We start from the raw sequence: 25,087 nt of genomic DNA, 5'->3' as shown, positions 1-25,087 counted from the left end.
TGTTTTCAGAGTTACATTAAATACAAGTACATGTTTGCACCCACAGAGAATGAGGAAAAGAAAGATTAAATGGGGAAAAAAGTTAAATTCACTAGAATATGACGTAGAACACAAATACTTTTCCCAGAGTTTCATAATGATTTTTCTGGAGTAACAAAACTTTAACTTCCATCAAGACAAGCAGTAAGAGGAAGAGGTCTGAGTAAACAAAAAGTGTAAGAAATTAAGCATCTGGGAACTAGCCTTTGACAAGGCCTCGTCTCTAAAATGCGCACAGAATTTCAGTAACTTTCCCAAGTTCTCACAATTGTATACAAGTGAAGGAAAGTAAGAGGAATAGTTTTATCAGTTCCTGTTTATATTGATCAAGAACACAAGACAAAAATACAACTAAGGCAAAACTTTTTTTTTTTTGGTAGAAAAATGAAGCAGTCTTATAACTAAGCAGTATTTTCTAGGTTTCTTCTGCAGCAGAACCTTAATCAAGCCTCATTAAACTGATAGTCTTACTCAGTGCATCTTGTTTTCAAGTAAAGCAAAAATAGCAAATGAGATTACAGGCGGCTATTTGGAATATTTCTTCTGACCACGGCACCTGAATGCCCATTAAAGGGAGATAACAGCCAGTGCTGCTTTCACTCACCCAATTCTGAAATTGTATCAGCCATACCAAATCTTTTTCCAGCTGCCACCCCACTTGTTTCTTCACTTTGCACAATCTCAAATATCAGTGAAACTACTGCATTTTTGTCAGTTCCACATCTCAGCTCTTGGATGCTGCTGACACCTAGTTCAGAAATTGCTGTCCTAATCCAAATGATGTTAAATTATTGTACATTTGAAGGTCAGTACAACGTAAACATACATCTTCATGCTACACTTGCCCATTAGGCAAATGCAGTATTACAGTATTAATGTGACTTGCACTTAGGTAAAAGGAGAACTATATTTGTCTGCAAAGCAAGGGATCTTGAATAATATGAATTACACATACACAAGTTCCTTCTCATAGGTATATGCATTTTAAGCAATGAAATGGGTTTTAGCTTGTTCTTTGTACAGGACACTTGCTACATGCCCTAATAGTTATCTGAAAAAACACCTGAACAAAACTGCATAATAGTGCTTTAACATTCATTTGTTAAAATCCAAAACAGCCTTACAGTAGCTGTTAGGTAGTTACCAGTCTCTTCCAAAGACATGCAATAATAAAGAAAAAAAAAAAATCTATCCTTAAGCAGCATCTGAGAAAACAACTTAATGTAACTGCCACTTAGTGGCAGCAATCATTTAGGCATTTTTGGTATCGATACATCTCTTTATCATATAATTCATACATTAATCAACAAAAATGCAGGCCCCAATCCAGCAAATACTTGTGTGTGTGCAAATCTTTTTCTTCCACGTGGAATATTTCAAGTTAAGACTCATCAGATGAGCAAAGTTAAGAACTTGCATAAATCTTTACAGGAGTGGAATTCTTAGTGCTTTAAACTTTAACTATTATTTCATACGACTAAGATCCAATTCTAGACTTAGAGAACATAGGAAACACTCCTACAAAGAATAGTTATGTTGCTTTAAGATAAATGTTTTCAAATCTAACAGAAGCCTTTAGAAATGTGTGTGTCTTCTCTCTGAACACGTTCCTACTTGGGAATAATGTGGGTCCAGTCTTATTGCCCTAGCTCCTGGCTACTGCATGAGGAATCAGTAAAGTGCTTATCACAAATTCCACAATTGTGGCATAAAATCAAATTTAAGTAGCTTTGGAATGTTTTCAGATATATAAACTATGAATTAAGGGCTGATGTCTGATCCTCAGCATGTTTCATGGAATCAATAACAAATATTATGTTTTTCATTTGAAGATAAATTGGAATTCTGCTAGGACTAGGTATATTTCACCTTTGTCCCAGTGAAGTCATCCTCTACCTCCAGCGGAAAAGCTTAACTGGATTTAATTTCAATGTAAATGTTCATGCTTGACCAAAACTTGATGCTCATGCAATTTCACAAGCACCAGCATTCAATGTAACAGTTAGCTTTGTTTAATCAAACATGAAGCACCAGTAGTTTACAGTATATCCACTCTGAATTGTGTTCATAATTTGCTCCCAAATGCACCATAATCCTGAGTGGTCTTGCTTGCCCTTCAATCCTTCCTTTGATGTGTTTCATTCCTCTCAAATAAAGTATCTTTGATATTAGCTTTGATATAAATTGTATTGATCTTTGTGGCATCTTCTCATTAACATACTTCTGAATATTTAAACTACTAAAACTTTATCTTTAGATACATACATATATATTTTAAATGTTTTGCTAGCTTTCAGATAATTAATCTATGAGAATCGGCTTAGACTGTATGCTCTCTGTAGAGAACTTCTGTATGCTCCTCATACAAAAACAAATGATGGTTTAAAATATTTAGCCATGTGTTTGGATGATTTTTTTTTAAAGGCTTCGGTGTTGCTTGTATTTATCTTCCAGTCAGCTACAGGATAATAGCAACAGCAAACACATTGACAATGCAGTTCATTGTTCGGTTTTCCCATCTCACTGTGCAGGCTCCTAGAAGAGATTATTACAAAGTAAAAATAGAATTCCAGTGTCTACATTCACTTTATTGCAGTGTAAATTATGTCAAATTAGTATGAATAATTCAGCTGTGATTTAAGTTAAGTACTATTATGTCACCTTGGCTATAAATAGACTCCATGCTGCAAAACATTTTCAGTAACTTGTACATTGCTTACTACCTAACATGAGCCTTTAAAACTTAAGACAGTTTCCAGGAAAAGACAATTTCAGTCTCTTTTTAAAAGCTGGACTAGCAAAAATCCTTGAAAATCTCATACTGAAACTGGCAAGATAACCAGACAAGAAATCAGAAAAAAGACTGGATCAAATACATTCTAGTATAATTACTTTCTGTAACTTTTCCTCTTCTATTGTATCACTGCCTTACAAGCAAAGGAAACATGAAGATTAAACTGTACTTGTTTACATAACTTTTTTTTTTTTTCTTAACATTAGTTGACTTTCTGATGCCATTTCTATTTCAAAGTTAAATCTTGGTGCCCTCTTCTAAAAAGATCTTTCTGAGTCTCTGACAGACATAAGATTATTTTAATCTTGTTCCCCTGTGATACTCTGAACCTGGGAAAAAATGCATAGAACTAATTTGGAAGCAATAAAACACATCTAAAGCCTGGGTGATAGTTAAGCAACTGAAACACATACCATTGGTCAAACTATTTCTATTTTTTACCAAGTTCTGTTCTCCTCCAAAGGAGCACTGTCTCCTACAGCAGACAGGCAGATGTTTAGGACTACCCACTTGCATTTACTGCGGGTAACATTTTACTGTCTCTTCAACTGATCTATGGTTATTGATGAGGATTAAATGTTTTGACTCTCGTTTCAGAATGAAGGTGTTGCTACTCCTGGTTCTCACACTTTACAAAGCAATTGCTCTTAATGCAGGCACTGACTGCTAACAAAATACTTCTGCTGTGCTTGTAAACAGTATCTAATCCTGGAAGCTACTGCTTCTACGATCACTCTTGAAAAAACGTTCAACCTCACTATTACAGCTGAACAATAATTAACATTTCTTTTACTACAAATTTTTAATTTGAGTGAGGAAACTTACCATCAGTTGTGGTATCCCAGAAGCATGAGCTTGCTGTGTGAAGACCAGCTCCACTCCTCTGCATCACTGCGCAGGTTACTGCAAGATACAGTCATAAAATCAAGGAGTTAATTATTAAAGCAGAACAGGTGAATCATTCAGTACTTCTGAACTCAAGCCTGCATTATGTTTTCAAATGGCTGGCAGGTGGCTTTCAGTTAAGTCAACACCTTTTTTGACAACCCCCTCGCCCCCAGCATTTTCCTTAAGAACTTGGTATTCACTTCATGATTATTCTTACTTGCACAAAGACAACGGCTGTAACAAAATGCTTGCTAATAGGATTATGGGTTTTATCTTTTAAACTACTTAGATATGGCTTGTGTCATGTGCACCTCAGAAGGGGATTACAGGTGCTGTCCTCACAGGTACAGCAGAAGTCACAGCTGATGAGTGCTGTTTCCGAGAAGTACTGTTTGACTGTTCTCTGAAACCACCACACTCTGGTAACATGCAGCATTTCTAGACTGACCTGCAGCACTCATATAACCTGTGATAACCTGAATCCAAGACTTTCAAAACAGAATAGAGTGCAAACACTAGCTATTACATTAACACTCCACAAAATGACCAAAATGGGTTAAACTTTTACTTAGTTCCATTTCCCTTCCTCAGATATGCATATAAATATCATGGGACGTGGTTTAACATACAGGACTAAAGTCTTTCAAATGTCTGTATTTATAGTAAGGTTAATTCTACTGAAGATTCTATTTAAGATAAGCAATTCTTTCCTGAACTGATACCAAAAAAGTTGATATAATTGTTTTGGGGTTGCTTAACAGTCAGGAAAGATTGTGTAACGTGTCATCTTGTGTGCTAAGTGTTGCTAGCATGCTTAGCTCAGGTGAAACTGCCAAGGTTTTACCACAGGTATTACTAAAAATTTACATAACCGAAGAGTTCAGGTACCTACTCTGCTTTGTTTACAGTTTAAAACTTTCTACTGAGTATTGCACTGCATTCAAAGGAACCTTTCAGCAATTACTCACTGTGATTATATGTGGTAAAAGTATGACTGCTTGTACTTACCAATGTACTTATATGTTTTTCCGAGTTTTACCAGATGTGTTAGTGACTGTTCTACTATAGCAGCAGTCCACTGGTTGACTTTGTTGGGATTATAATCTGTCTTGCCTAAAACATTTTCTATGCACTAAAATAGAGAATTAAAAAAAATAGTTTCAGTAAACACACTTCAAAATGTAGAAGTTTAAAAAGTCTCACATAATCCGAGGAATTTTATCTGGCAATTTGATTCCTTTAAATCACTTGAGTTTGTCAAGTATCAGCAGCTGAACAGGAAATAAAATGAGCCTTCTCGTAAGCTTATTTTTAGTACGTACTTGCTACATCATTACATGGAGAAAAATGAGGCTCTGACTGAACATTTCTGGTAGGAAAGACCTTAGCCATATGCTTTAAGTACCAAGTTAAGTGAACGGATCTATTCACCAGTGAAGACACTAACACATGCCACTGCTCCTAATGACTGCCTACTCCAGCTTGGCTTTCAGAAGCTACTGTGATGGAATCGTACTACTCAAATCAATAATGTCAGCTTGGGCTGGCCAACCTCTCAGAGCCTGCAAGCAATATACTAAAATACTCAGAGCCAGAGCAACAATAGTGAAATGTATACCCCAGCTCAAAAGATGAGGAAGATATGAGAGAGTGAAGCATCCTATTTTGCAGCACAAGAAATACCTGAACTGCTTGAAAATTGCATGTTCTCCCACAGCTACAGATTGGCCAACTCTTGCTTAAACTTAAAGTGATTGAACTGTAACCCTTCTCTGTAACTGTAACTCTTAAACTGCATTCTCTACTACTAACAAATTCACAATTACGTGCTGATGGATACTGCTCTAAAATTGAGAAATCTGGTTAAAAAACATACACCTGGAAAAGGTAAGCAAAATAGAACTATGTTCTCCTCTGATTTAGTAAGATGAATCCCACACACTAACCATCCGCTAACAGGCTGTGTAAGAGACTTGTGCCCCAGATCTTAAAAAGTCCAATTAGTTCTGAAGACAGTGTATGAAGCTGGACAAAGGACTCAATGGAAATAAATATTCACAAAACAGAAGAGGGACAAAAAGATCCCTTGGAGATTTTGGTCCTTTTAGAAATGAACCCAGTGCCAGAGCTCCTTGGCTCTGGTTAAGCTTTCAATCAGAGGCAGAAACACCTGGCTTTATTCCCAGCGTCTGGAGACTCTGTCATGCCGTATGTGGCCTTTCACGGCAGGGACAGTTACATAAGGGGCTGAATTATCGTTTATCTGACATCTAAGAGCTTGCTGCTGTGCATCAGAACAGTTCTAAAGGTGCAGCCCTTCCCCTTCCTGACAGGGCACGTGGGAAGGGAATCACAGAGCCCCTCTAGGAATTCCTTTCTCAGAACGGTATTTCTCTGCAAAACATGACAGCATGCTGTATGCAGCCAGCTCTTCATTAATCCCTTTCGAGTTACTAGGTATTTAATTTAGACCGTCCGGCTACTCACTTTCAACCTGATCTTTTTGTTGAAATTTTTTTTTTCAAAAGCACCGCTAGAATAATGAGCTTATGTAGTGCAACCTTGTGCTCAAGCGAAGGCTAACTTCCAAGTTTGATCACGTCGCTCAAGGTCTTGTCCAGTCAAGTTTTAAAAATCTTTAAGGATGAAGACTCCACAAGCTCTTCCTGCAACCTCTCTAGTGATTAGCTAGTCTCTAGCTGGATCAAAGAGGAAAAAAAAAATGAATCAGAGCGAACTTCTCTTGCAACTTGTGACTGCTGGCCCTCACCTTTCCGCTGTAATGTGAATTCTGGTACTCTCTTCTCCCATCTACCTTCTCTTTAGGTAGCTGAAGAGAGATCAGATGAGGCTTAAAGCAGCTCCAAATGAAACTCAGTCTTTATTTGATACAAACAATACTTTCATGTAAGACTGAATTTATCTGGGAAGGTCAATGAAAGTAACAACTTTCACTATAGTGCAAGATAAGGTCAATAATTTCTTTGAAATACAGCTTCTAGCTAAAACCTACCTCCTTAACTATGTTGTGGGCCTCATCAGCATTGAAGATCATCTGTAATAAAAATTAATTATTATTATATCTGATAGAACAGAAAAGGAATAATGCAGTTTTACTCTAACATGTAAGAATCAGGCCCCATGTCTGGTTACTCACACTGTGTAGTCTCTTAGTATAATTCTAAAATTACTTTTTTCCCCAGCACCATACAGATGTTAATCGGTATCATTTTGGTTGTCACATTTGAGTGGCTCCCTGGGCCTCAGTGAGCTTGGAAACAGTCTCAATTTACACTTTCTGTAAAGATTAAATTTCACCACTGTCTATGCTTGTCATGTTCTCTAAGCCAAAAAGCTAAATGGCAATTTTTTTTCCTCTGAGCCCTAATCTGGGATTTACTGGAGTCACGGATTTACTAACCCGTGCGTTACACCTTCCTGCCAAATGGCAACACCAGGTTTTGCAACCCTGGTATCAAAAAGACTGGCTTCCACAGTCATTAGTTTACCCAAATAACTTTCTCAAGTGCAGAAAAAGCCTGCCAGTTTTAATGCCTCCTGTTTTCTCCCCGTTCCTACTCATCAGAATTTAGCTTGGCTTCTAAAAGAAATATGGCATGTGCCATGGTGCCGACTGCCTCCTCGTAACTGTGGATTTCAAGCACCTGGGCATGGACAGAAACCTCGAGGGCAGTATGTTTCTATGAGGGTGTTTTGATTTTTTTTTTAAACGCAAACTGGTGGCTAGAGACCCGAAGTAAGGCTCCCTGGGGAGGGAAAGGCTCCTCAGTCCCGGCTGGCAGGGAGCGGCCTGCAGCGCAGACCGGGCCCAGCACTCGCTGCTTTTCCAGGGGTGATACACGAAAGATGGCCGCAGCCCGGCAGCACCCCGCGGGCGGCAGCACCCCGCGCCGCCTCCGCTCCCCCGGCAGGCGCGCTCAGCCCCCGGCCGGCCGGGCCGCTGGCAGCAGGAGGCCGCGGCGGGCAGAGGGCAGCGCCGAGCGCCCCGCCCGCCCGGCACGGGGGTGCCCCAAGGCGCACGGCCCGCCCGCACCGCCGGCAGCCTGCCCGCCCAGGGCAGGGGCTACGGCCCCGCCAGCGACGCCCGCCCCCCGCCGGGCTCTCGGCCGGGCTCCTCCGGCGCGGGGGGCAGCGCGGGCCCGGGGGTGGCTGGCGGAGGGCCCCGCACCCCGCCCGGGCACAGCCCGCAGCCGCGTCGGAGGGTGCCGGCCCCTACCTCGTCGTTGTGCGGGTGAAACTCCTCCATGGCCCCGGCGCGGGCGGCGGCTGTTCCGGCGGCGGCGTCGTCGTCCCTGAGTCCTGCGCGGCTCCGCCTCCGCCGGGCCGGGCCGGGCTGGGCTTGGCCGGGCGGGGCCTCCTGCGGCAGCGGCCGGCTCGCAGCGTGGGGGAACGGGCCGCCTTGCAGGCGCCCGCTGCGGGGCGAAGAGGCCGGGTCTCCGCGGGCCGGCGGGTCCCCGGGGCCAGCCGTGCCGTGCCGGGGAGCAGAGGCGCGGCCGCCGGCCCGTGGTGTACAGCCAGGCCGGCAGAGACCCCCAGCAGGCGCTCGGGCTGGCGGGGCGGCCCTGGCTCCTGCTCCGTGGCCTCTGCCAGCTCTCGGCAGCGCCGGGCGACCCCGCAGCAGGTACCGTGCCCTGGTGGTCACAGTCCCGCGTACAAATACGTATCTGTAGTTGTATTGCTGTACGTGTGCCCCTTGCTGCACACACCGAACTGCACAGGAGCGGCTCCTACACAGAACCCCTGCCCCCACACACACCCCGCTGCCTTTTTTCCCCTCTGTTTCAGAATGGTTCTGTGCCACTAACCGGACACAAAGTTGCCGTTCGATTTTTGAGAATGGCAAATCGCGATTTCAGGTTCTTTTTAATTCCACTTTATTATGAAGAATTGATCCTGAGTTTTATTTGACTCGGTACATCGATACACACAAATACATCACGTCTTTCCTCTCCACGAAGTTGCCCAGGAAACAGGAAAGACACCCAGTGCAAAACAGTGCGGAACTGTCAGACAGTGCGGGCTGTGGTTGTTGTTGGGTTTTTTTAAATTATTATTATTTTGGGGGAAGGTCTTGCATAGATTTCTCTCCTGTGATACCTGGTATTTCTACACCAGATGGAGCACAAGGAGACGACTGAGGCTGCCCCGCTTGTTCCATGTTGGCGGTGTCTGTTGGACAGCCAGCTGCTTGCCGCACCGTGTTGTCTCCATTGCACACTCACTGGAAACAATCTGAAAAACATGGAAGTGCGGGAGGAAGCAAAGCCAAACATTTTGATACAGCCTTGCCCTCAAATTAGCTTTCACATTTAATATTTGCTAATGGCTATAGTAGAAGACTGAACGCAAAGACTGAATCTCTTTAAGAGCAGACACTTTATGAGCAAGCACAGATGGATGTAGTCGTAAGGAAACACCTGAAACAAAATCTCCTTCAGTACAATTTTTTTCTGGTGTGACCTCTGCAATATTTTCGGAGGCTAAGCTAAGGTTAAAATTGCATGTTTATTTTTAAAGAAACAAAAACTACTGGAAGCATGTGTTGTATATGCATTGGCAAGCTGTAGACAAAGCTAATAGTGCTAAAATAACTTACCCATGGGTCCTGTGCATTTTTGTATGCTATTTTCAGAGACCATGCATCTTTACATCTGTATCTTTGGATGCAGTATAATATCAAATGAAAGCAGTTTCTAGACTATTTTTCATTTCTGATTAGAAATGTTCAAATAAATACATTCTTTGAAATATCAGCAACACTCAGTGAATTCCATGGAAAATAGACAGGTTTCCTGAATAACACCGATGAGTGTGTGTGTGTGTGTGTAGGTCCTAATGCAAAAAAAATTACCTATCCTTCCTCCTCCACTACCTTTACAGATAGAAGGGTAGCAGGAGATCTGAGGAAATTCAGAGACCATCAGGCTCAGCTCAACATCCAGAGAGCCATTAGAAAAATAACAAAACAAACCAATATTAATCCAGGAAGTGTTTACAAATAAACACCCAACATCACCCATGAACACCCAACACAGATGTGTCAAGAGTATATGTCAAATAATCTGATTTTATTCTTTGGTAGGACAGCTGGTTTAATGGATGAAGAGGAAATAAGTAAGGGGGATGTTATTTGTAGTAATTTTGTCTTTTTATGTTCTTCCATATAAGAACATTTAATCTAGGGAAAAAGTAACCAATCATTCCTAATAAAGAGTTATCGAAGTAGGAGGAATAAACACAAGAAGATGGGTGGTTTTTTGCCCCAGGAGCAATAAGTTTTAGTTTCAATAACTGGAATCATGGAATAGAAATGGTGCTTATAAAAGGTTTATAATGACAGCATGTTGAAAGAAGTTACAAGCACATGGAATGACAGGATCAAAATTTTTAATATTGAATAGGTTGGAGAGAGCAACAAGAGAAATTTCATTAAAAAGAACTCTCTGTACAACCAGGACATCAAATACACAAATACTAAATGGGGACTAATTGTGTAGGCAGTAGTCCTGCAGAAAAAAATATGGAATTACAATAAATAGGAGCCCAAGTATGATGTTATAAATAACTAAATGTATCAAAGAATACCGTGAAGCACACAGAAGGCAATTGTTTTGCTTGATGTTGATCAGGCATTGAATGTAACTCTCAGCCCAGCGTGATGGCGGGACACAGACAGAACAGTAATTCTTCCTGAAGACAAGAAGACTGAAAAGGAAGCTTAGAAAATGTCATTGGTGAAGGAACTGCATTTGTTTTATATCCCTTCCCAGTCTTCCTCGTAGATGTCTTTGACTGCATAGCGATTTACTGAAAAAGGTGATTAATGGGACAACGATGAAAGCTAGGACAAGAACTAATGGCTTTAATTTGAACTCAGGGAGATTTATGTTAAATATTAGGAAAAAAAGAATCCAAGTATAAGAGTAATAAAGCACTGAAGCAGACCTGGTTTTGGAATCACCTCCGCTGGATCAATAACACATTAGATGAGACAACATGCAGCAGGCAGCTAGCTAGCCTTTAGAGAGGAGGAGGTATTAAATCATCTTTTGAGATAGTTTCAGACTTAGATTTATTCAACTTTCACAACTATTGACTGGATATTTTCCTTTCTTTCCTAACAGATTCACTTTTTATCTAATGTCAGTAACCAAAATCACTAATATTTTAATTTTTTTTTCCTGAGAATGACTAATGCTTTCACTGATTTCATAAGAGCAATACTAAATTGTAACAAGGAGCCAGCACATTTCTTTTCAAAGGGAGTTAACTGATAACATTGCTTAATTCTTTATTACACTACTGCAACTTGTAAACTGAAAAATGCAAATGGGTTGGCAGCATAATTAGTTCTACAAACTGTAATAGGACATGCGAAAAGTGCTGGAAGAAGTGGCTCAGAAACACAATTCTAAATCTGAAAGAGCTGTAGGCTTTCATCTTTCAAATGCAGAACAAGAGCTCCTAAAAAGAGAGAGAGAATAAACAGAGCAGCTCAAATAACTTGTTAATTAAAAAGCAAATATTTGAAGAGGATTTGGTATATTGGAGAGGTGGCAGTCTGCACAGGCTGTGCAGATCCTCCACTGCTTGAGCACAGCCAGTGAAAAAATGTGAATACTAATGCAGCTAAAATAGTATGCCTCCTGCCTCAATTTTTCCTTTAAATTGTTGTAAACATTTTAAACCTTCACATCAACCTTAAACTGCTGAATACGAAATCAGTAGAATTCTAGTATTTAATTTTTCTTACTTAGCTCCTAAGCCACATATGGCTGGATGTTGGAGGAAGGATCAGCATGTGCTGCTCTTGTTCTTGCTCTTTTCCTACACACTCACTGCTCAGTACCACAGGGAACGGAGTGGTAGATTAGATGGACTTTGGGCTAATCAATATGGCAGCTTTTGTGTTGGCCAGATCAGGGATGCTTGGCCCTAGCAGACATTTTAATGATTTGCTTCTCTGAATTATTTTTTTTCCCAGGAATTGTTTTTGTGTTAACTGCAGCGACTTGTTAGACCTTCCTTGAAGAGCTGAATGCCCTCAAACAATTGTTGAAAAAATTCTTAGTGAATTGTCAGAGACATCACTATTTCCATAGCTACAAATGTCCTGCCAAAGCCAATTCTGTATTTTTGGAATCAACAGGGTACTGGGAAAGCACATTGTGATCATGAGTGAGAACAGGAGTACAGCACGGAACCTGTGCAAGCGGCTTAGCCCAGCCCTGTGGAGCAAAGTGTGGAGCTGGAACTGCTGCTACCACATCTGCAGGGTGCTGCCTTCGGCCTGTTCGGCTGCTGGGAGCAGGGCGTCTGTTCAGGCCTGAGCTGGAATGGCTGTATTGCAAGTCCAGGCTGTATTGCAAGTTCCTTAGAAGCTGATGTGATTTGTCAGATGAGCTTTGTGATACGACAATGTACACAGTCAACTTTAGGGTTAATCTTGACCAGCTGTCACAGTTAAATGCCCTATTTATTGTCTGTAGTAAGTGTTTAAAATGTACATCAAGGTAAAGTAAGTTCCTAGTGCTAGCAAGCTTGCATAGCACTCTAGTGGCTTACCCACTTAAATGATCCAAAACATTACCATTAGTGTTATGATATATGAAAAATGAATAAATAGGAAGTTTTAATACTTTTTCCTCTATTTTACAATAGTGAAACTTGTATTAGTATTACTTGGATTTTTATAATGTTATTTTCTGTAATCATAGCTTACACAATGTGTTTGAAATCAGAATGAAGCAACAATATTTTACTCAAGTTAGCTATCTCTTCTAACTATACAGAATTTCCTGATGCTACATATATTTAAAACGTGCAACAAAGTCATAACTGGTAAAAGCAAATGATCTAATGAAATCTCTTCAAAGGAACAAATCAAAAGCACGTTCTTACTTGCACTACGCATTAAGTGGTGCTTTGATTTATGTGTCATTTGCCTTTGAAAGTACAGTACTATGAGCTTTAAAAGGAATAAGAATGAATTCCTTTCTTAATGTGTTGATTTGCAAAATGTTCTATTTTTTATATTATTTCATAATACTGCTTCTAGTTGTTTAGGAGGTTCAGTTGCAAGACTCCACTTAATTACTGAGAATGCTTCCAAAACTTCAGCTATTTGGTCAAAAACTGTCTATGTAACTTGCTATTTCATCTTGAAATTTTTTTGGAAGATTGATGAAAAACTGGCTAGGATATTTCCTAAAATGAAGCTAAGGAAAAAAAATGTTATTTTCATCACAGTAAAAAGACAGACAATTTTTACAGCATTTTATTTTTAAAAAGTCTAGCACCTTTAGAGGTAAAAAAAAGCAAACCCAAACTTATTTGGCAAGGAGATAATCCAAAGAGCAAATGTTGGAGGAGTTTTATGAAAACTCACCCAAGCAAGTCCAATTATAAATCTCTGAAAAACTGTCTGCACATTTTTAGAGTAAGTTTGTTCAAGGTCACCATCATTACTTAAAAATTCTGTTTGTACTGAATACGCTGCTGGTCTATGCTCTACCCACTAGCTACATGAACATAACAAGGCTTTGCATTCAGCTGCAGCTTCTGAAGGCCATTAAGGCTATGTCTGTTACGGGAATGCTTTCTGCTTTCCAGGTACTGATGTGTAGTTGGGTGGCATCCTTATTTCATCTTGGGAATAAGTGTATTACATAACTTCATTCCTCTTCCCATGCTCAGATCCCCTGCCTCCCAGCATCCTGGGCATACTGCCCAGGCAAAACTGTGGCACTGATAAGCAGAGCAATGGTCTGCACAGTTGGTGGACCAGGACCCCTGTAACGTGCTGCAACATATCAACAGGTAGCTGCAGATGAGTCTGTGGCAGTTAGTACTACAAAAGAACACTTAAACCCCCTCTTTTCTCAAGCACCCCTGCCAACTCTTGCATGTTGAGGCAACCAGAGGGGTGCAACCTCACTGGCTTAAACAGAAAAGCCATCATCAGAGAAAGAGGATTGAGGGACAGTGTTACATCTGAAGATGGTGTGGACAGGATAGGCTGAGACAGACAGACAGACAAGAAGGGAGAAAAAGCATGGTAGGTAGGGGACAAGAAGGTGACAGCCAGCACGGAGCATTTCAGAACACAAAGCCCAGCATATCTGAATTTCAAATCAAATAGCTGAGAATCCCACTGGCAAAATCAAAGATACTCTAGCATAGAAAAAATGTCACATGCCTTCTTGCAACCCGAGGGTTAAGTGTCTTAGAAAGGCTATTACAAACGAATGCTGCAGCCATTCTAATATAGCAAATCAGAAGCATTATTCCTATGCAACACGGCTATTCAAACAGAAAGTACAGAGCTGGAAGGGGAGCAGAGGGCTTGCCTCTTTCACTTCCTAAGCTTTGAAACTTGTCCTAGCATGGAGCAGACAGAACAGTGTCATGTCCTTGTGTCCAGGCAACTGTGCAAACATATTTCACTTGGGATAAAAGCTGATAGACATTTTTTATTTCTATTTCATGGGAAATGCTGACATTTCAGACCTTACAGTTTTAGCAGAAATTAAAATTTCAAAATGAAATGCAGTTTGTGGGCACTGGTCACCTGCTCACTGAAGCAATATATTTGTTGTGGCTCTCATAAGGGGACAAAACGATCCACGATGAAAACAACTTCCACTGGTCCATACCACTCATACATGCTGGAGCTAGCAGACAACTACTACCGACAAGTTTATCTGGCAATCAAGAAGAAAAAGTGTTTGATGAAGATAAGAGGAGGCACTAACAAAATGTACAATGAGACTGACTGAAGAGCTGAATGCTGCTGTGCATGGCAGCAATTCAATCAGTACAATGAAATAGCCCAGGAGAAGCTATTACCTGTCCTGAAGGATGTTTGCAGGATTTTCATCTTCATAAAATCTTGTGTTTGATACCAAACATAAGAAAAGACAGTGACATATCTAATATCTCTAGTTTTGAAATGTAAATGTTAGCTTCTAAGGAAGAGATACGATGAGGTTTTAGGCTTGTTGATGATATTGATGGGTGGTCCTTGAGAACAGTTCTCTCCTGGCTGCCTTTAAGAAATAGATAAACTCTTACCTAGAGAGAGAACAGCACGCTTACGGCTTAACACAGGGATCTGACTTCTTCGCGTTTTGTTTCCTTCTGTGCTGGCATAGAGGTCTGAAATAATGGCACAAACCTTCTGTACTGGGTTTACATCGTATAGTGCTGGCAGCGGTTGGGGCGCTGCAGGGGTGGCCTCTGTGAGAAGACACCAGGAGCTGCCCCCATGTCAGCCACAGCTGGTTCCAGCTTGCTCAAAACCAGATCTGCTGCTGCCCAAAGCTGGGCCCATCGGCCAGGCTGGCGGTGCCTCTGATAAAGCATTTAAGAAAGGGTAAAAAACCACAGTGCAGGAGCTGTGAGAGAGGAGTGAGGAAAATTGTGAGAGAAACAGCTCTGCAGACACCCAGGTCAGTGCAGAAGGAGGGGCAGGAGGTGCTCCAGGTGCCAGAGCAGAGATTTCCCCACAGCCCATGGTGAAAACCATGGTGACACAGGTTTTCCCCCTGCAGCCCATGGAGGACCCCGTGCAGGAGCAGGTGGACATACCCTGAAGGAAGCTGCAGCCCATGGAGAGCTCGTACAGGCGCAGGATCCTGGCAGGGGCTGTGGCAGGGGAGAGGTGCCCATGCAGGAGCACTCTGTTCATGAAGGACTGTACCCGCTGCGAAAGAACCCGCACTGGAGTATTTCCTAAAGAACCACAGCCTTTGGGAAGAACTGATATTGAAGAAGTTCATGAAGGTTGTGTCCCATGGGAGGGACCCCACACTGGAGCTGGGGAAAAGAGTGAGAAGGAAGGAAGGAGTGGTGGAGAGCAGCTGTTAGGGACTGACCACAGCCTCCATTCCTCATCCATCTGCAACGCTCAGTGGGGAGGTAGAAGAGTCAGGAGCTAAGGAGTGAAGATGAGCCTGGGAAGAAGAGAGGGCTGGAGGGAAGGTGTTTTTATTTTTGTCCTTGTTTTTCACCATCCTACTCTATTTTTAACTGTCAATAGATAAAATTAATTTTCTCCAAGTGGAATCTGTTTTGCCCATGACAGTAATTGCGAAGTGATCACCTTGTCTTTATCTTGACCCACAAGCTTTTCTATCCTGTTTTCTTCCCCTGCCTTGAGGAGTGATGGAGCTGCTGGGTAGGCATCTGGCAGCCAGCCAGGGTCAGCCAGCACACCTTCCACCAACAGATTACAGCTCCCTGTGTACATCGGAAAGCAACATTTTCTCCAAACTGCTAGCTGTTCTCTAAGTGTTACAGAATAACTGTCAGTGTGGTTTTATTCAGTAATAATCGGCAATTAGAGACACAAGAAAGAATATCAACTTTCTTAGAGCATGAAAGGAAGACACATGTGCTGTTTATCATTTGTTCCACTTCAGTCATTTTTCTAATGATTTTATAAATACAAACCAGGAACAGCAGGAACAGCTAAAGAGCAGAATGCTGAAGTAAAAACCTAGCACAGATGATATGACTAGGCATTCTCCATCCTATGGCTTGTTTTCTTCTGCTGTAAGTTATGCCTATGTTCCAGTAATATAAGGAAATGAGAATATATCTAACCAGTCAAAGGCAATGGACACTGTATTTAGGATGTATTACTAACTTTTTATATCTATCACTCTGTATCAACATCTCTTGGACCAATCCTACCTGTAACTGGATTTAGAAATTCAATGTGTAATTGTGTGTGTGAGTGGAAAAGACTTGGTTTCCCAAGTAGATCAAATGAGCATTACAGAATATATTTTACTTTTCCATTAGCAAAACAGCATGACAGGCAACTTAGTGGGAACTGCTAGTGATCACAATTTAAAAATAAATACCTTAAAGCAAAAAAATCCCATGAGTTTATTCACGTTTGGGTTTTTTGGGTTTTTTTGTGTTTTTTTTTTTTTTTTTTAAATGAGAAATTGGCTGGGTTCAGTTTAGAATGGTTCCAGATCTATTTCTTCAAAATGTATTGAATTACTTCCTCCTACAAATCCAAATTCACCACAGATGGTTTATGAACAGTGTGTGATCCTATATTGAAATTCTCAGTTGCTGTTTGGTTTACTTAGGTACATGGGTAACCTTTGAAGTCAGAGAACCACAAATAGATAAAGTCTTAATGAGGCTATTCGTAACACTATGAAGGCTCAGAAATTTGAATGATTTCTGAGAGGACTGTTTTGTTTGTCAAGATTTGGAAATGTGTGGTAAAGAAAATTACCTTCGGTTAGCTTATAGTGTAAACATGAAAGTCTACCAAAACTGCCTGTTCACCCGTTTCTAACTCTTCATTTGCTCCTGTTAAATGATCTTAAATAATATCTAAAAATGCACAGAAATAGTGTTGTTTTAAATGCTATTCAAGCAGTCATCATAATGCTGTTGTAGGATTACAAATTACAAGAGCTTCTGTCCAGAAACTCCTACAGCATTCATGTTTGAAGATGACAGGTTTTATATGTATAAACATCTAAGTAAAAACAAGAACTGTTTTTAAAATTATTTGTTTAAAAACATCTAGCCTATGAATTTTGTTATTGTGCACTATGCATAAAAACATCTTAATCTCGGTCTTCTATAATTTAGAAATGCTGCAGTATCAGCTACTAAAAGCAGGCATGCTGCTATCCTTTTCTTGAATGCAAGACCTTAATTGCATGAAAGTTAAATAAAACATGTGGTTATTTACCATGACCAGAGGACTTGTCTTTAAAGCTATTATTTGATTTACTGAGATGAAAATAACCATTATAGGACTGGGATGCATTCCTGTCATTGTTCTTAATACAGCAGATATAAAATGCCATACCACTAGACACGGAATTAAAAAGTGACAAGAATGTTACATGAATGCATTTACATTTTGGTGATTATTTTTTTCTTTTTGTTTGGGAAAAAAACCCAAACACACATAATTTTTAAGGTGGAGCAAACACCACAGACAGCCAACCTGATGTGAAGGCTCAGAGCCAGCATATGGAGTGGTCCAGCCCCTCTCCCCTCAATTTCCTCCCTCAGCAGCACAATGCTGCTTTCCCTGGCAGAGGCTCTGGTCCCCCACTGACTCCTCACCCTGGGAACAGGCTCACTAAATCAGCAGCCACAAAAACTGAGTAACTTTCTGCTGGTTTTCTGCAGTGGCTTGCTAAGAGGTCAGACAGACAGCAGAGCAAGGGAGAACATCATCGAAGAAAACTGGTAGTAAATAGTGGATTTCACCTTTAAATGGCTGTAAAACATTGGAGTAACAGCCTTTTAACCAAACATGACCTTATTTTCCCCAGGTATCAAAATAGTTTTTTAAAATAATCCTTTTGTATAGTAATTTTTCATCTGTACCTGTACTAGGAGGTACTGTTAGGCAGCAAAAAATCCTAATCATTCTTGCCAGTCACAGTCCTGCTTTAAGGCTAAAAGCTAAAAGGGAAGAGAAACTGAACATCCCTTTTTGTCATTCTGGCTGAAAGAATTAAAAATATTGTCCAAACTGCTTTCCAACGTTCCATAGAAAAGCATGAATATAAGCTAATTTTTTGGACTGATGGGCTTCTCTGAACTGGAAACACAAGGACTAGCAGTTGCCTTAATATGCTAAGGGAGAGTCAGCCAGCAAGGAGATGTGATTGTACCCTAAGGGCTCTAAGAAGTAGAGTGTACATTGGAAGATGTGCTTTCTACAAAGACAAAACTGGATGTCTGCATAGAAACCGCCTACATAAGGTAGGTATATACGATCTTTCTATAGGGTTCAAGGCAACACAGTCGGGCTGTGTTCGAAAGTCATTTAAACCACATTGAAGAAACACTTCATTCGAGATGACAGCTTTTCTCTTTGCACAAAACATCTCATAAGACTACAACTTGAACAACAGCACTGAGCAAAGCATAACGCAAATGAAAGACAGACAAATTAGTGACTCTTGCCACATCATTGAGTTTTCCAATGGGAGAAGAAATCTTTTATAAAATAAATGGAAGTATTTTTGCTGTGAAGATGTTTTTCCAAACCCTCTTTCAAATGCAGAATGCAGCTTCCCACTTCCTAAGCACTGTTTCTTGTCAAGGATAAGTGGAATCAGTTTATTTGAGATAAATACCCCTTCATTTTCTGACCAGAATGGAAAACTTTGGTGTATAAAACCTGCTTTAAATGTTTGGTGTTGGTGTTAACAAATATCTTTGCTTGCAGCAGAATACTTCCATCAATGAAAGACAAATTTGAGGGTCAATGCTTTGGTACACTATGTTAATCCAGTGTGTGAACCCTGTAGTTTTATAAACTCATTTTCTAGTTGGCATATATCAAAGTGATGCAGTGAGACAAGATGATGAAAAGACACTGCTGAAATATCTTGATCCTAGAGTAGTTCAGTGACAGCAAACAGAGGAAAAAGAAGAGTTTCATCTGAAACCCTAGAAATTTTTGCAAACCACATATTATTGGCAAGCTCTGAGGGTCCTGTGTATGCATTTTCAGCCAAAGTAACTAGTAATCTTCTAGAGTTTTAGCGAGATTTTGTTAGAAGAAATGGCATAACTTTTCACATCTCCAGCAAAAATATTGAGGCTAAGTGTGAGAAGAAATAATTAGTGAGCTAGGAGAAGACAGTATATGCTCATTCTCTGTTGTGTGGCATTTTAGTGTGGTTTTGATTTTTTCCTCTGTATCTTCAAAAGAGTCCTAAATCTTGTAAATCGACAATTAGATGATCACTAACATTTAGGTGACATTGAGCTGTCTTCTTGATGAACCTCACAGATTTTATGTATAGGAAACTACTAGTTTCATGAAATGTTTCTGTATTTTGTAGAGGCCATTAAAACTTTGCAATAAAACATTTGTGAAAAATACAGACACTTTACTGATGGATTTGCTAACTTATAGAAATGTAGCTAGCTATTTTGAAGTAAAATGGTAATTCTAAAAAGTACCTTGGTACATTTAGGGTGAAATTATATGTTAGGCTCCCAGTTTATGCTTTGAAGGTGTGTCACACATATTCAAGTTCTTTTAATGGTCCCTTTAGAGTTGCTTTGAGGACCACTTCCTGATGTCCTACTGTGGAACATGTCTTTATGCAGCATTTCATTCTACAGCTCATAATCACTTTGTGTAGTTCTTGCTTGTGCAAAGAATGCCATAGCTGACACCAAAATAATGGTCTATAGAAATAGTACACACAGCAGTGGGGGCTGTAAGAGCATTCCCTTAGCTTGCACAAGTTCATTCTAGGCAGTAATTGGTTTAACACAGCACAGTGAGACACTCATAAGTGCATTCTCTTACTATTTTTCTTTTAAATGTACTAGAGAAAAACAGAGGCAAGTAAATAGATTCCTCATTTTACGTGAGAAAGAAGTTGCTCTATTTGATATATCTTTAAGTCCACTTTTGAGTTCTCTTCTAAAAATAACAGGAGACACTGTAATTATCCTGAAAAGCTTTTTGTAACTACCTGCTTTTCTAAATCTTTTCCCTGGCTGAAACAGAAATGGCCTTGTCTCAGAACAGCTAATGACATGAGTTCCTCCTTTTTCATTTCTAAGCCTGTGACATATAATTTTCCTGTTCATGTAGTATCTAACATTAAGAAGAACCTTAAATAATTGCCTTTTGAAAATGTTGCCCTCTTGCATAAGAAAAAGCTTCATTCTTCTTGTATAATATTTTCTGCACTCACATCCTGCTTTTGACAACACTTATTCAGTATGGAGAGGAAGAGGAGGCTAAGATGACCATGAATAAATGGAATGAAGCTTGGAAAATATTACTTTTCTCTCAGAGGCAAGTTTCTTGGCTTTGCAATAAGAAAACCTCTTCATGCTGCATACATAAAAATGGTGCTTAGTGACAAGAAGCTCTGATTTGCAGCCCAATACCATTGTTAGAAACACAAAATCCAAGTCCTAAGAAAAGAAGATGGGTTTGGATCCCATGGCCACTTGATTACACTGATCTCATGCACATTTATGATGCTCACTGAATAAAACAGAGTTGACTGGGTTATGTCAAATTCCAGGAAACCCCATATGTCACACACTTGTCAAGCAGAAATTGTGAAGGAACAGTCTCAAATTAAATTAAATATGTTTTAATAAAATTAAAACAGCAGGCATGATAACATTGATTGAATGTCTTATTTCAAGAAGGAATGCTGAAAGAGCTGATGAATGGTTTAAAGAAACATAGTGATGCTATTGCTTCTGCAGCAATTACTGTATTTCTTTTTGAAATGTTATTTTGCCTTATTCATTAGTGCATAAACCCAGGAATTTTTTCAAAACATGAATTTGACTTTTTTTCCCCTTTTAACTGGCAGTGGAGAGAAGCACATCAGTATGACAAGCCATGTTAAAGTTTGTATAGGGGCCCTTTTTACACAAATGGCAAAAAGTTCTTAATTTAAAATGCAGAACATACACGATCTCAAACTGCTGAAAAAATATACAGCAATAAGACGCATGTATTGAAGTAGCTTCCTTAACTTTCTGACCAATGGAAGACATTGCTGAAGTCTCTGTTTTTGGTTGTTTTTTTTTTTTATGCAGACCTCCACCAAGTGACAGCTCAAAACCATGATCAAGTTAGCAAAATGTACACTCCTTCTCTCTTCATTATGACTGCAATTATGCTTTTGGAAAATAGCCCAGGGAGTGCTCAACTCAACAGTGAGAATTTCCATATCTCAGCTTCCTTGACAAAGCTTTCTTTTTTGTTCTCAAATTCTTCCTCTAGCACCTGTGTTATTCAGGAGTGAAATGTAAACAGTTAACCCACAGCAGCTCTCGCTGTTAACAGCCATGGCTGTTTATTAGAAAATTCTTTTCTATTTCATTTCTATTTCTCTTACTGAAAAAAATTTGTTTTAGCAAATTGCATCAATAACCTAGTTTTCTGGTATTTACTGTAAGATTAGATGAAGGTGAGGAGAAATAAAAGTTTGCGGAACACTCTGTTAGGCTACCTGAAGCGAAGGCAAACTAGGTTTTGTTTATTATTAACGTTATTGAACTGAACTGTGGTTTTTTGTGCAGTTTCTTCACATCTGGAAGATGTTGTGGCTGTGTGAACCGGGATGTCAATAATGTTTAAGTTCCTTGATTTCTGGTGTGTGGAGTTAGCAGTTCCATATCCAGAGAAGAACACTGACTGGAAAACAACTGACCCAGATGACAAGAGAGTTGCCCCAGCACTCTGGGAAAGGCTATGAGCACTGCGAGTCATTCCTAATAAAGCTGCAGCCTGGGACCATAGTTGAGTAATTCTCTACAGTGATGCAAGTGTTACTGATGGAGACTGAACCATAGAATCATTTAGGTTGGAAAAGACCTTTTGAGATCATATTGTCCAATCGTTAACCCAGGACTGCCAAGTCCATTAATAAACCATGCCACTAAGTACCGCATCTATGCGCTTTTTAAACACCACCAGGGATGGTGACTCAACTACCTCCCTGGGCAGCCTGTTCCAATGCTTGACAACCCTTTCAGTAAAGACATTTTTCCTAATATCCAATCTAGACCTCCTCTGGCGCAACTTGAGGCCGTTTCCTCTTGTTGCTTGTTACTTGGCAGAAGAGACCGACCCCCACCTCGTTACAACCTCCTTTCAGGTAGTTGTAGAGAGCGAGAAGACCTCTGCTCAGCTTCCTTTTCTTCAGGCTAAACAAGCCCAGTTCCCTCAGCCGCTCCTCATAAGACTTGTGCTCCAGACCCTTCACCAGCTTCACTGCCCTTCTCTGGACACGCTCCAGCACCTCCATGTCCCTCTTGCAGTGAGGGGCCCAAACTGAACACAGCACTCGACGTGCAGCCTCACCAGTGCCCAGCACAGGGGGACGGTCCCATCCCTTGTCCTGCTGGTCACACTGTTTCTGGTACAAGCCAGGGTGCTGTTGACCTTCTTGGCTATGAAAGAAATATCGAAATAATACCTTGATTCTAAACAGGACACATATTTCTGTAATCCTGAATTTATAAAGCCCTCAGTTCTTATGGTCTGTTAGGGATCACAAAGGATGCTTAATAAGTATGGACTGGTATGGGGCAAGGCTATGGGGCCTCCAGTCTGTAAAAGCGACTGCTTTCTATCCCAACAGAAACACAAAAGGTCTGCAATTTTTCTCAGAAATTCTCCCTGTACTTGAGTATCCCGGTTGGTAACGCTGTATCTGAGCTCTCTGGCTGCTGTGCAAATGGCTATCAGCCCTCCCTTCCACCAGCCCCCCAAATGCCATTTGTAAGATGAAACTGGACAAAATCATATAAATCTGAAGCTGTTGTTCTAATACTTAAAATTAAACCATGCATTACAGAATATATTCACCTGTGTATCTTTCTTGATAATGATTCACACTGTTATAGAGACCCAATGTGTTATTCTGATAACTACAAACAACATACCTGAGCATTCAAGCGTGGAGTAGGCCTCTTCAATAGCTTTTCCCAAGTCAAAGAATGATGTTGTGAGTACATGTAGCAACCTCAAATTAGCCTTCAAAGAGGTTGTATTTCTATACTAACCAAGTAAACATTGTACCTCCTAAGTATAAACTTCCCAACATACGTATCATTTAGAAGAATACAAGCACTGTAGTTTCTTAAAAACACAGCTCTAGGAATTTGAAGGTAACAAGTAATGTTACATTGCTATTGTGCATAAACTGCAGTTTTTATGCTAAAATTTTACGTGAGGAAGTCAAGCAGGAGGTTTTGGCTGCACGCATTGAAATTCTTTGAAAATGATAAAATTAGATCAGTTTGAAAGTCAGTTACAGCTGTGAAAAAGAAAAGCCTCTGAAGTATTTTCATGTGGCGCACCTCTGTTTACTGCACCAGTTTCAAAACTGTATTTTAATATGCTAGGAAATATAGTAACTGTTAAATTAGTTTCCTTATCTTTCTTTAGATGCCTGGTATGCGAACTCTTCAGATGCCTGAGGATGCCTGTGAGGGTGAATGGATCATTCTATTCATCTGGATGAATGAAGATGCTGTTTTGCTTGGTTACTATTGAAATTTGGAATATTTCAATTTTTTTCCAAATATTTCAGAATACAAGTAATACTTGCAGCTGTTTGAAAAATCTAGCTCACTTGAACCATTAGAAGCGGTGGTCATAAAGCTTGAGAACTATTGTATGTAGCTGTAGGGAGGGCAGCTACAAGTGCCTTTTATCATTCGCTTAAGCACTGTTCTCCCCTCTGGACGCTTCCCTCACCCAGCACACGGAACAGGTACAGCTACTATTCGCTAATGGCTGAAAACTCCTAAAACTGTAAATAGGATTTTTTTTCCCTTTCCAAGCCCATTCTGAGACACCACTGAATCTCCTCCTGAGCTGCTAGCTCCACGCAGCCGAGACGGGGCTGAGGAGAAGGGGACGGTGCCGACGGGAAGCGCGGCGCTGCGGGCTGCGCACCCTTCTCCGGCCGTGTCGGAAGGGGACACCCGCGGCGGCGGGCGGGGACCCGGGCGGGCAGCCCGCGCCCCGGGGAGCGGGGACAGAGGGGAGAAGGCCGGCTGGCGGCCGATCCCGCTCCGCTCCGCTCCGCCCCGACGGCGGCGGCTCCGGCTCCCGCCCCGCATCCCCGGCACGGCCCCAGCCGGCCGCTTCCCACCGGCGAGCGGCGCTGCGGGGCGGCTGCTGCCGGAGGGCGGCCGCTGGGGAGCGGAGCGGGGCTCGCCCGGCAGCAGCCGGAGCGGCGCGGGGCGGCGGGGACGGCTGGGCGCTGAGCCCGCCCCGGCCGCTGCGGGCGGGGAAGGGAAGGAAGGGGCGAGGCTGGCTGCCGCAGGGCTGCACCTGCGGGGCCGGGGCCGCTCTGCCCGTGCCCTGCGTGGCTCCGTGCGTGCTCGGCGTGGCGTGTGCGCCCCGAGCCCCAGCCGGGAGCTGAGCCCGGCGCCGGCAGCGGGACTTCACCCCCAGCTCCGCAGAGCTGCGGAGTTGGCATCAGCAGCCCTCGGCCGCCTGGGCGGCGGCGGGGATGCTGCCGAGTCTGTGGATTTTTCTCCTCCTGCCGAGGTTCCCGGTAAGTCTCCCTTTCTTAACAGCAGCTGCTGGGGGCTTCTTTTCCCCGAGAGAAGGGCTGGAGGGAGCGGAGGAGGCGCAGCCTGCGGCACGGTCCCGACGGCGAGCGAGTGCCGCGACCTGGCGCCGCGCTGGGCCGGTCCGGTCCGGCCGCGGGGCTCTGGCTGCCCCCGCGCCGCGGCTCCTGGCGCTCGTAGCCTGGCGGGAGGCGCTCGCACGTCTTCCCGGGCTTTATTTCTTGGTGCTTTCTACCGTGCGGTACCGCGCACACTGAAGGCGGC

At 41.7% G+C, this 25,087-nt stretch overlaps 2 protein-coding genes across 3 annotated transcripts in view; one reads left to right on the top strand and one right to left on the bottom strand.

The window, feature by feature from the left end:
• Positions 1-337: 337 nt before the first annotated feature.
• Positions 338-8,102, bottom strand: DYNLT3 (dynein light chain Tctex-type 3). Its single transcript, XM_080374360.1, has 5 exons — positions 7,959-8,102; positions 6,735-6,776; positions 4,730-4,853; positions 3,659-3,736; positions 338-2,574 (listed from the first exon to the last, which is right to left on the bottom strand). The coding sequence occupies exons 1-5, from the start codon at positions 7,986-7,988 to the stop codon at positions 2,498-2,500; spliced, it is 351 nt and encodes a 116-aa protein (XP_080230486.1). The 5' UTR covers positions 7,989-8,102; the 3' UTR covers positions 338-2,497.
• Positions 8,103-8,500: 398 nt separating this feature from the next.
• Positions 8,501-25,087, top strand: part of SYTL5 (synaptotagmin like 5) — a 114,682-nt gene continuing 98,095 nt past the window's right edge. For both annotated transcript variants that reach the window (XM_080374352.1, XM_080374350.1), the window contains exon 1: positions 8,501-24,811. The gene's annotated coding sequence lies outside the window, so the exon portion shown is untranslated. The remainder of the gene's footprint in view (positions 24,812-25,087) is intronic.

The sequence above is a fragment of the Falco punctatus genome (genome assembly GCF_963210335.1).
Source record: "Falco punctatus genome assembly, chromosome: 2".
Classification (NCBI taxonomy): Eukaryota; Metazoa; Chordata; class Aves; order Falconiformes; family Falconidae; genus Falco; species Falco punctatus.
The sequence above is the reverse complement of the archived record's forward strand: the minus strand, read 5'-3'. Positions and strand labels throughout refer to the sequence as shown.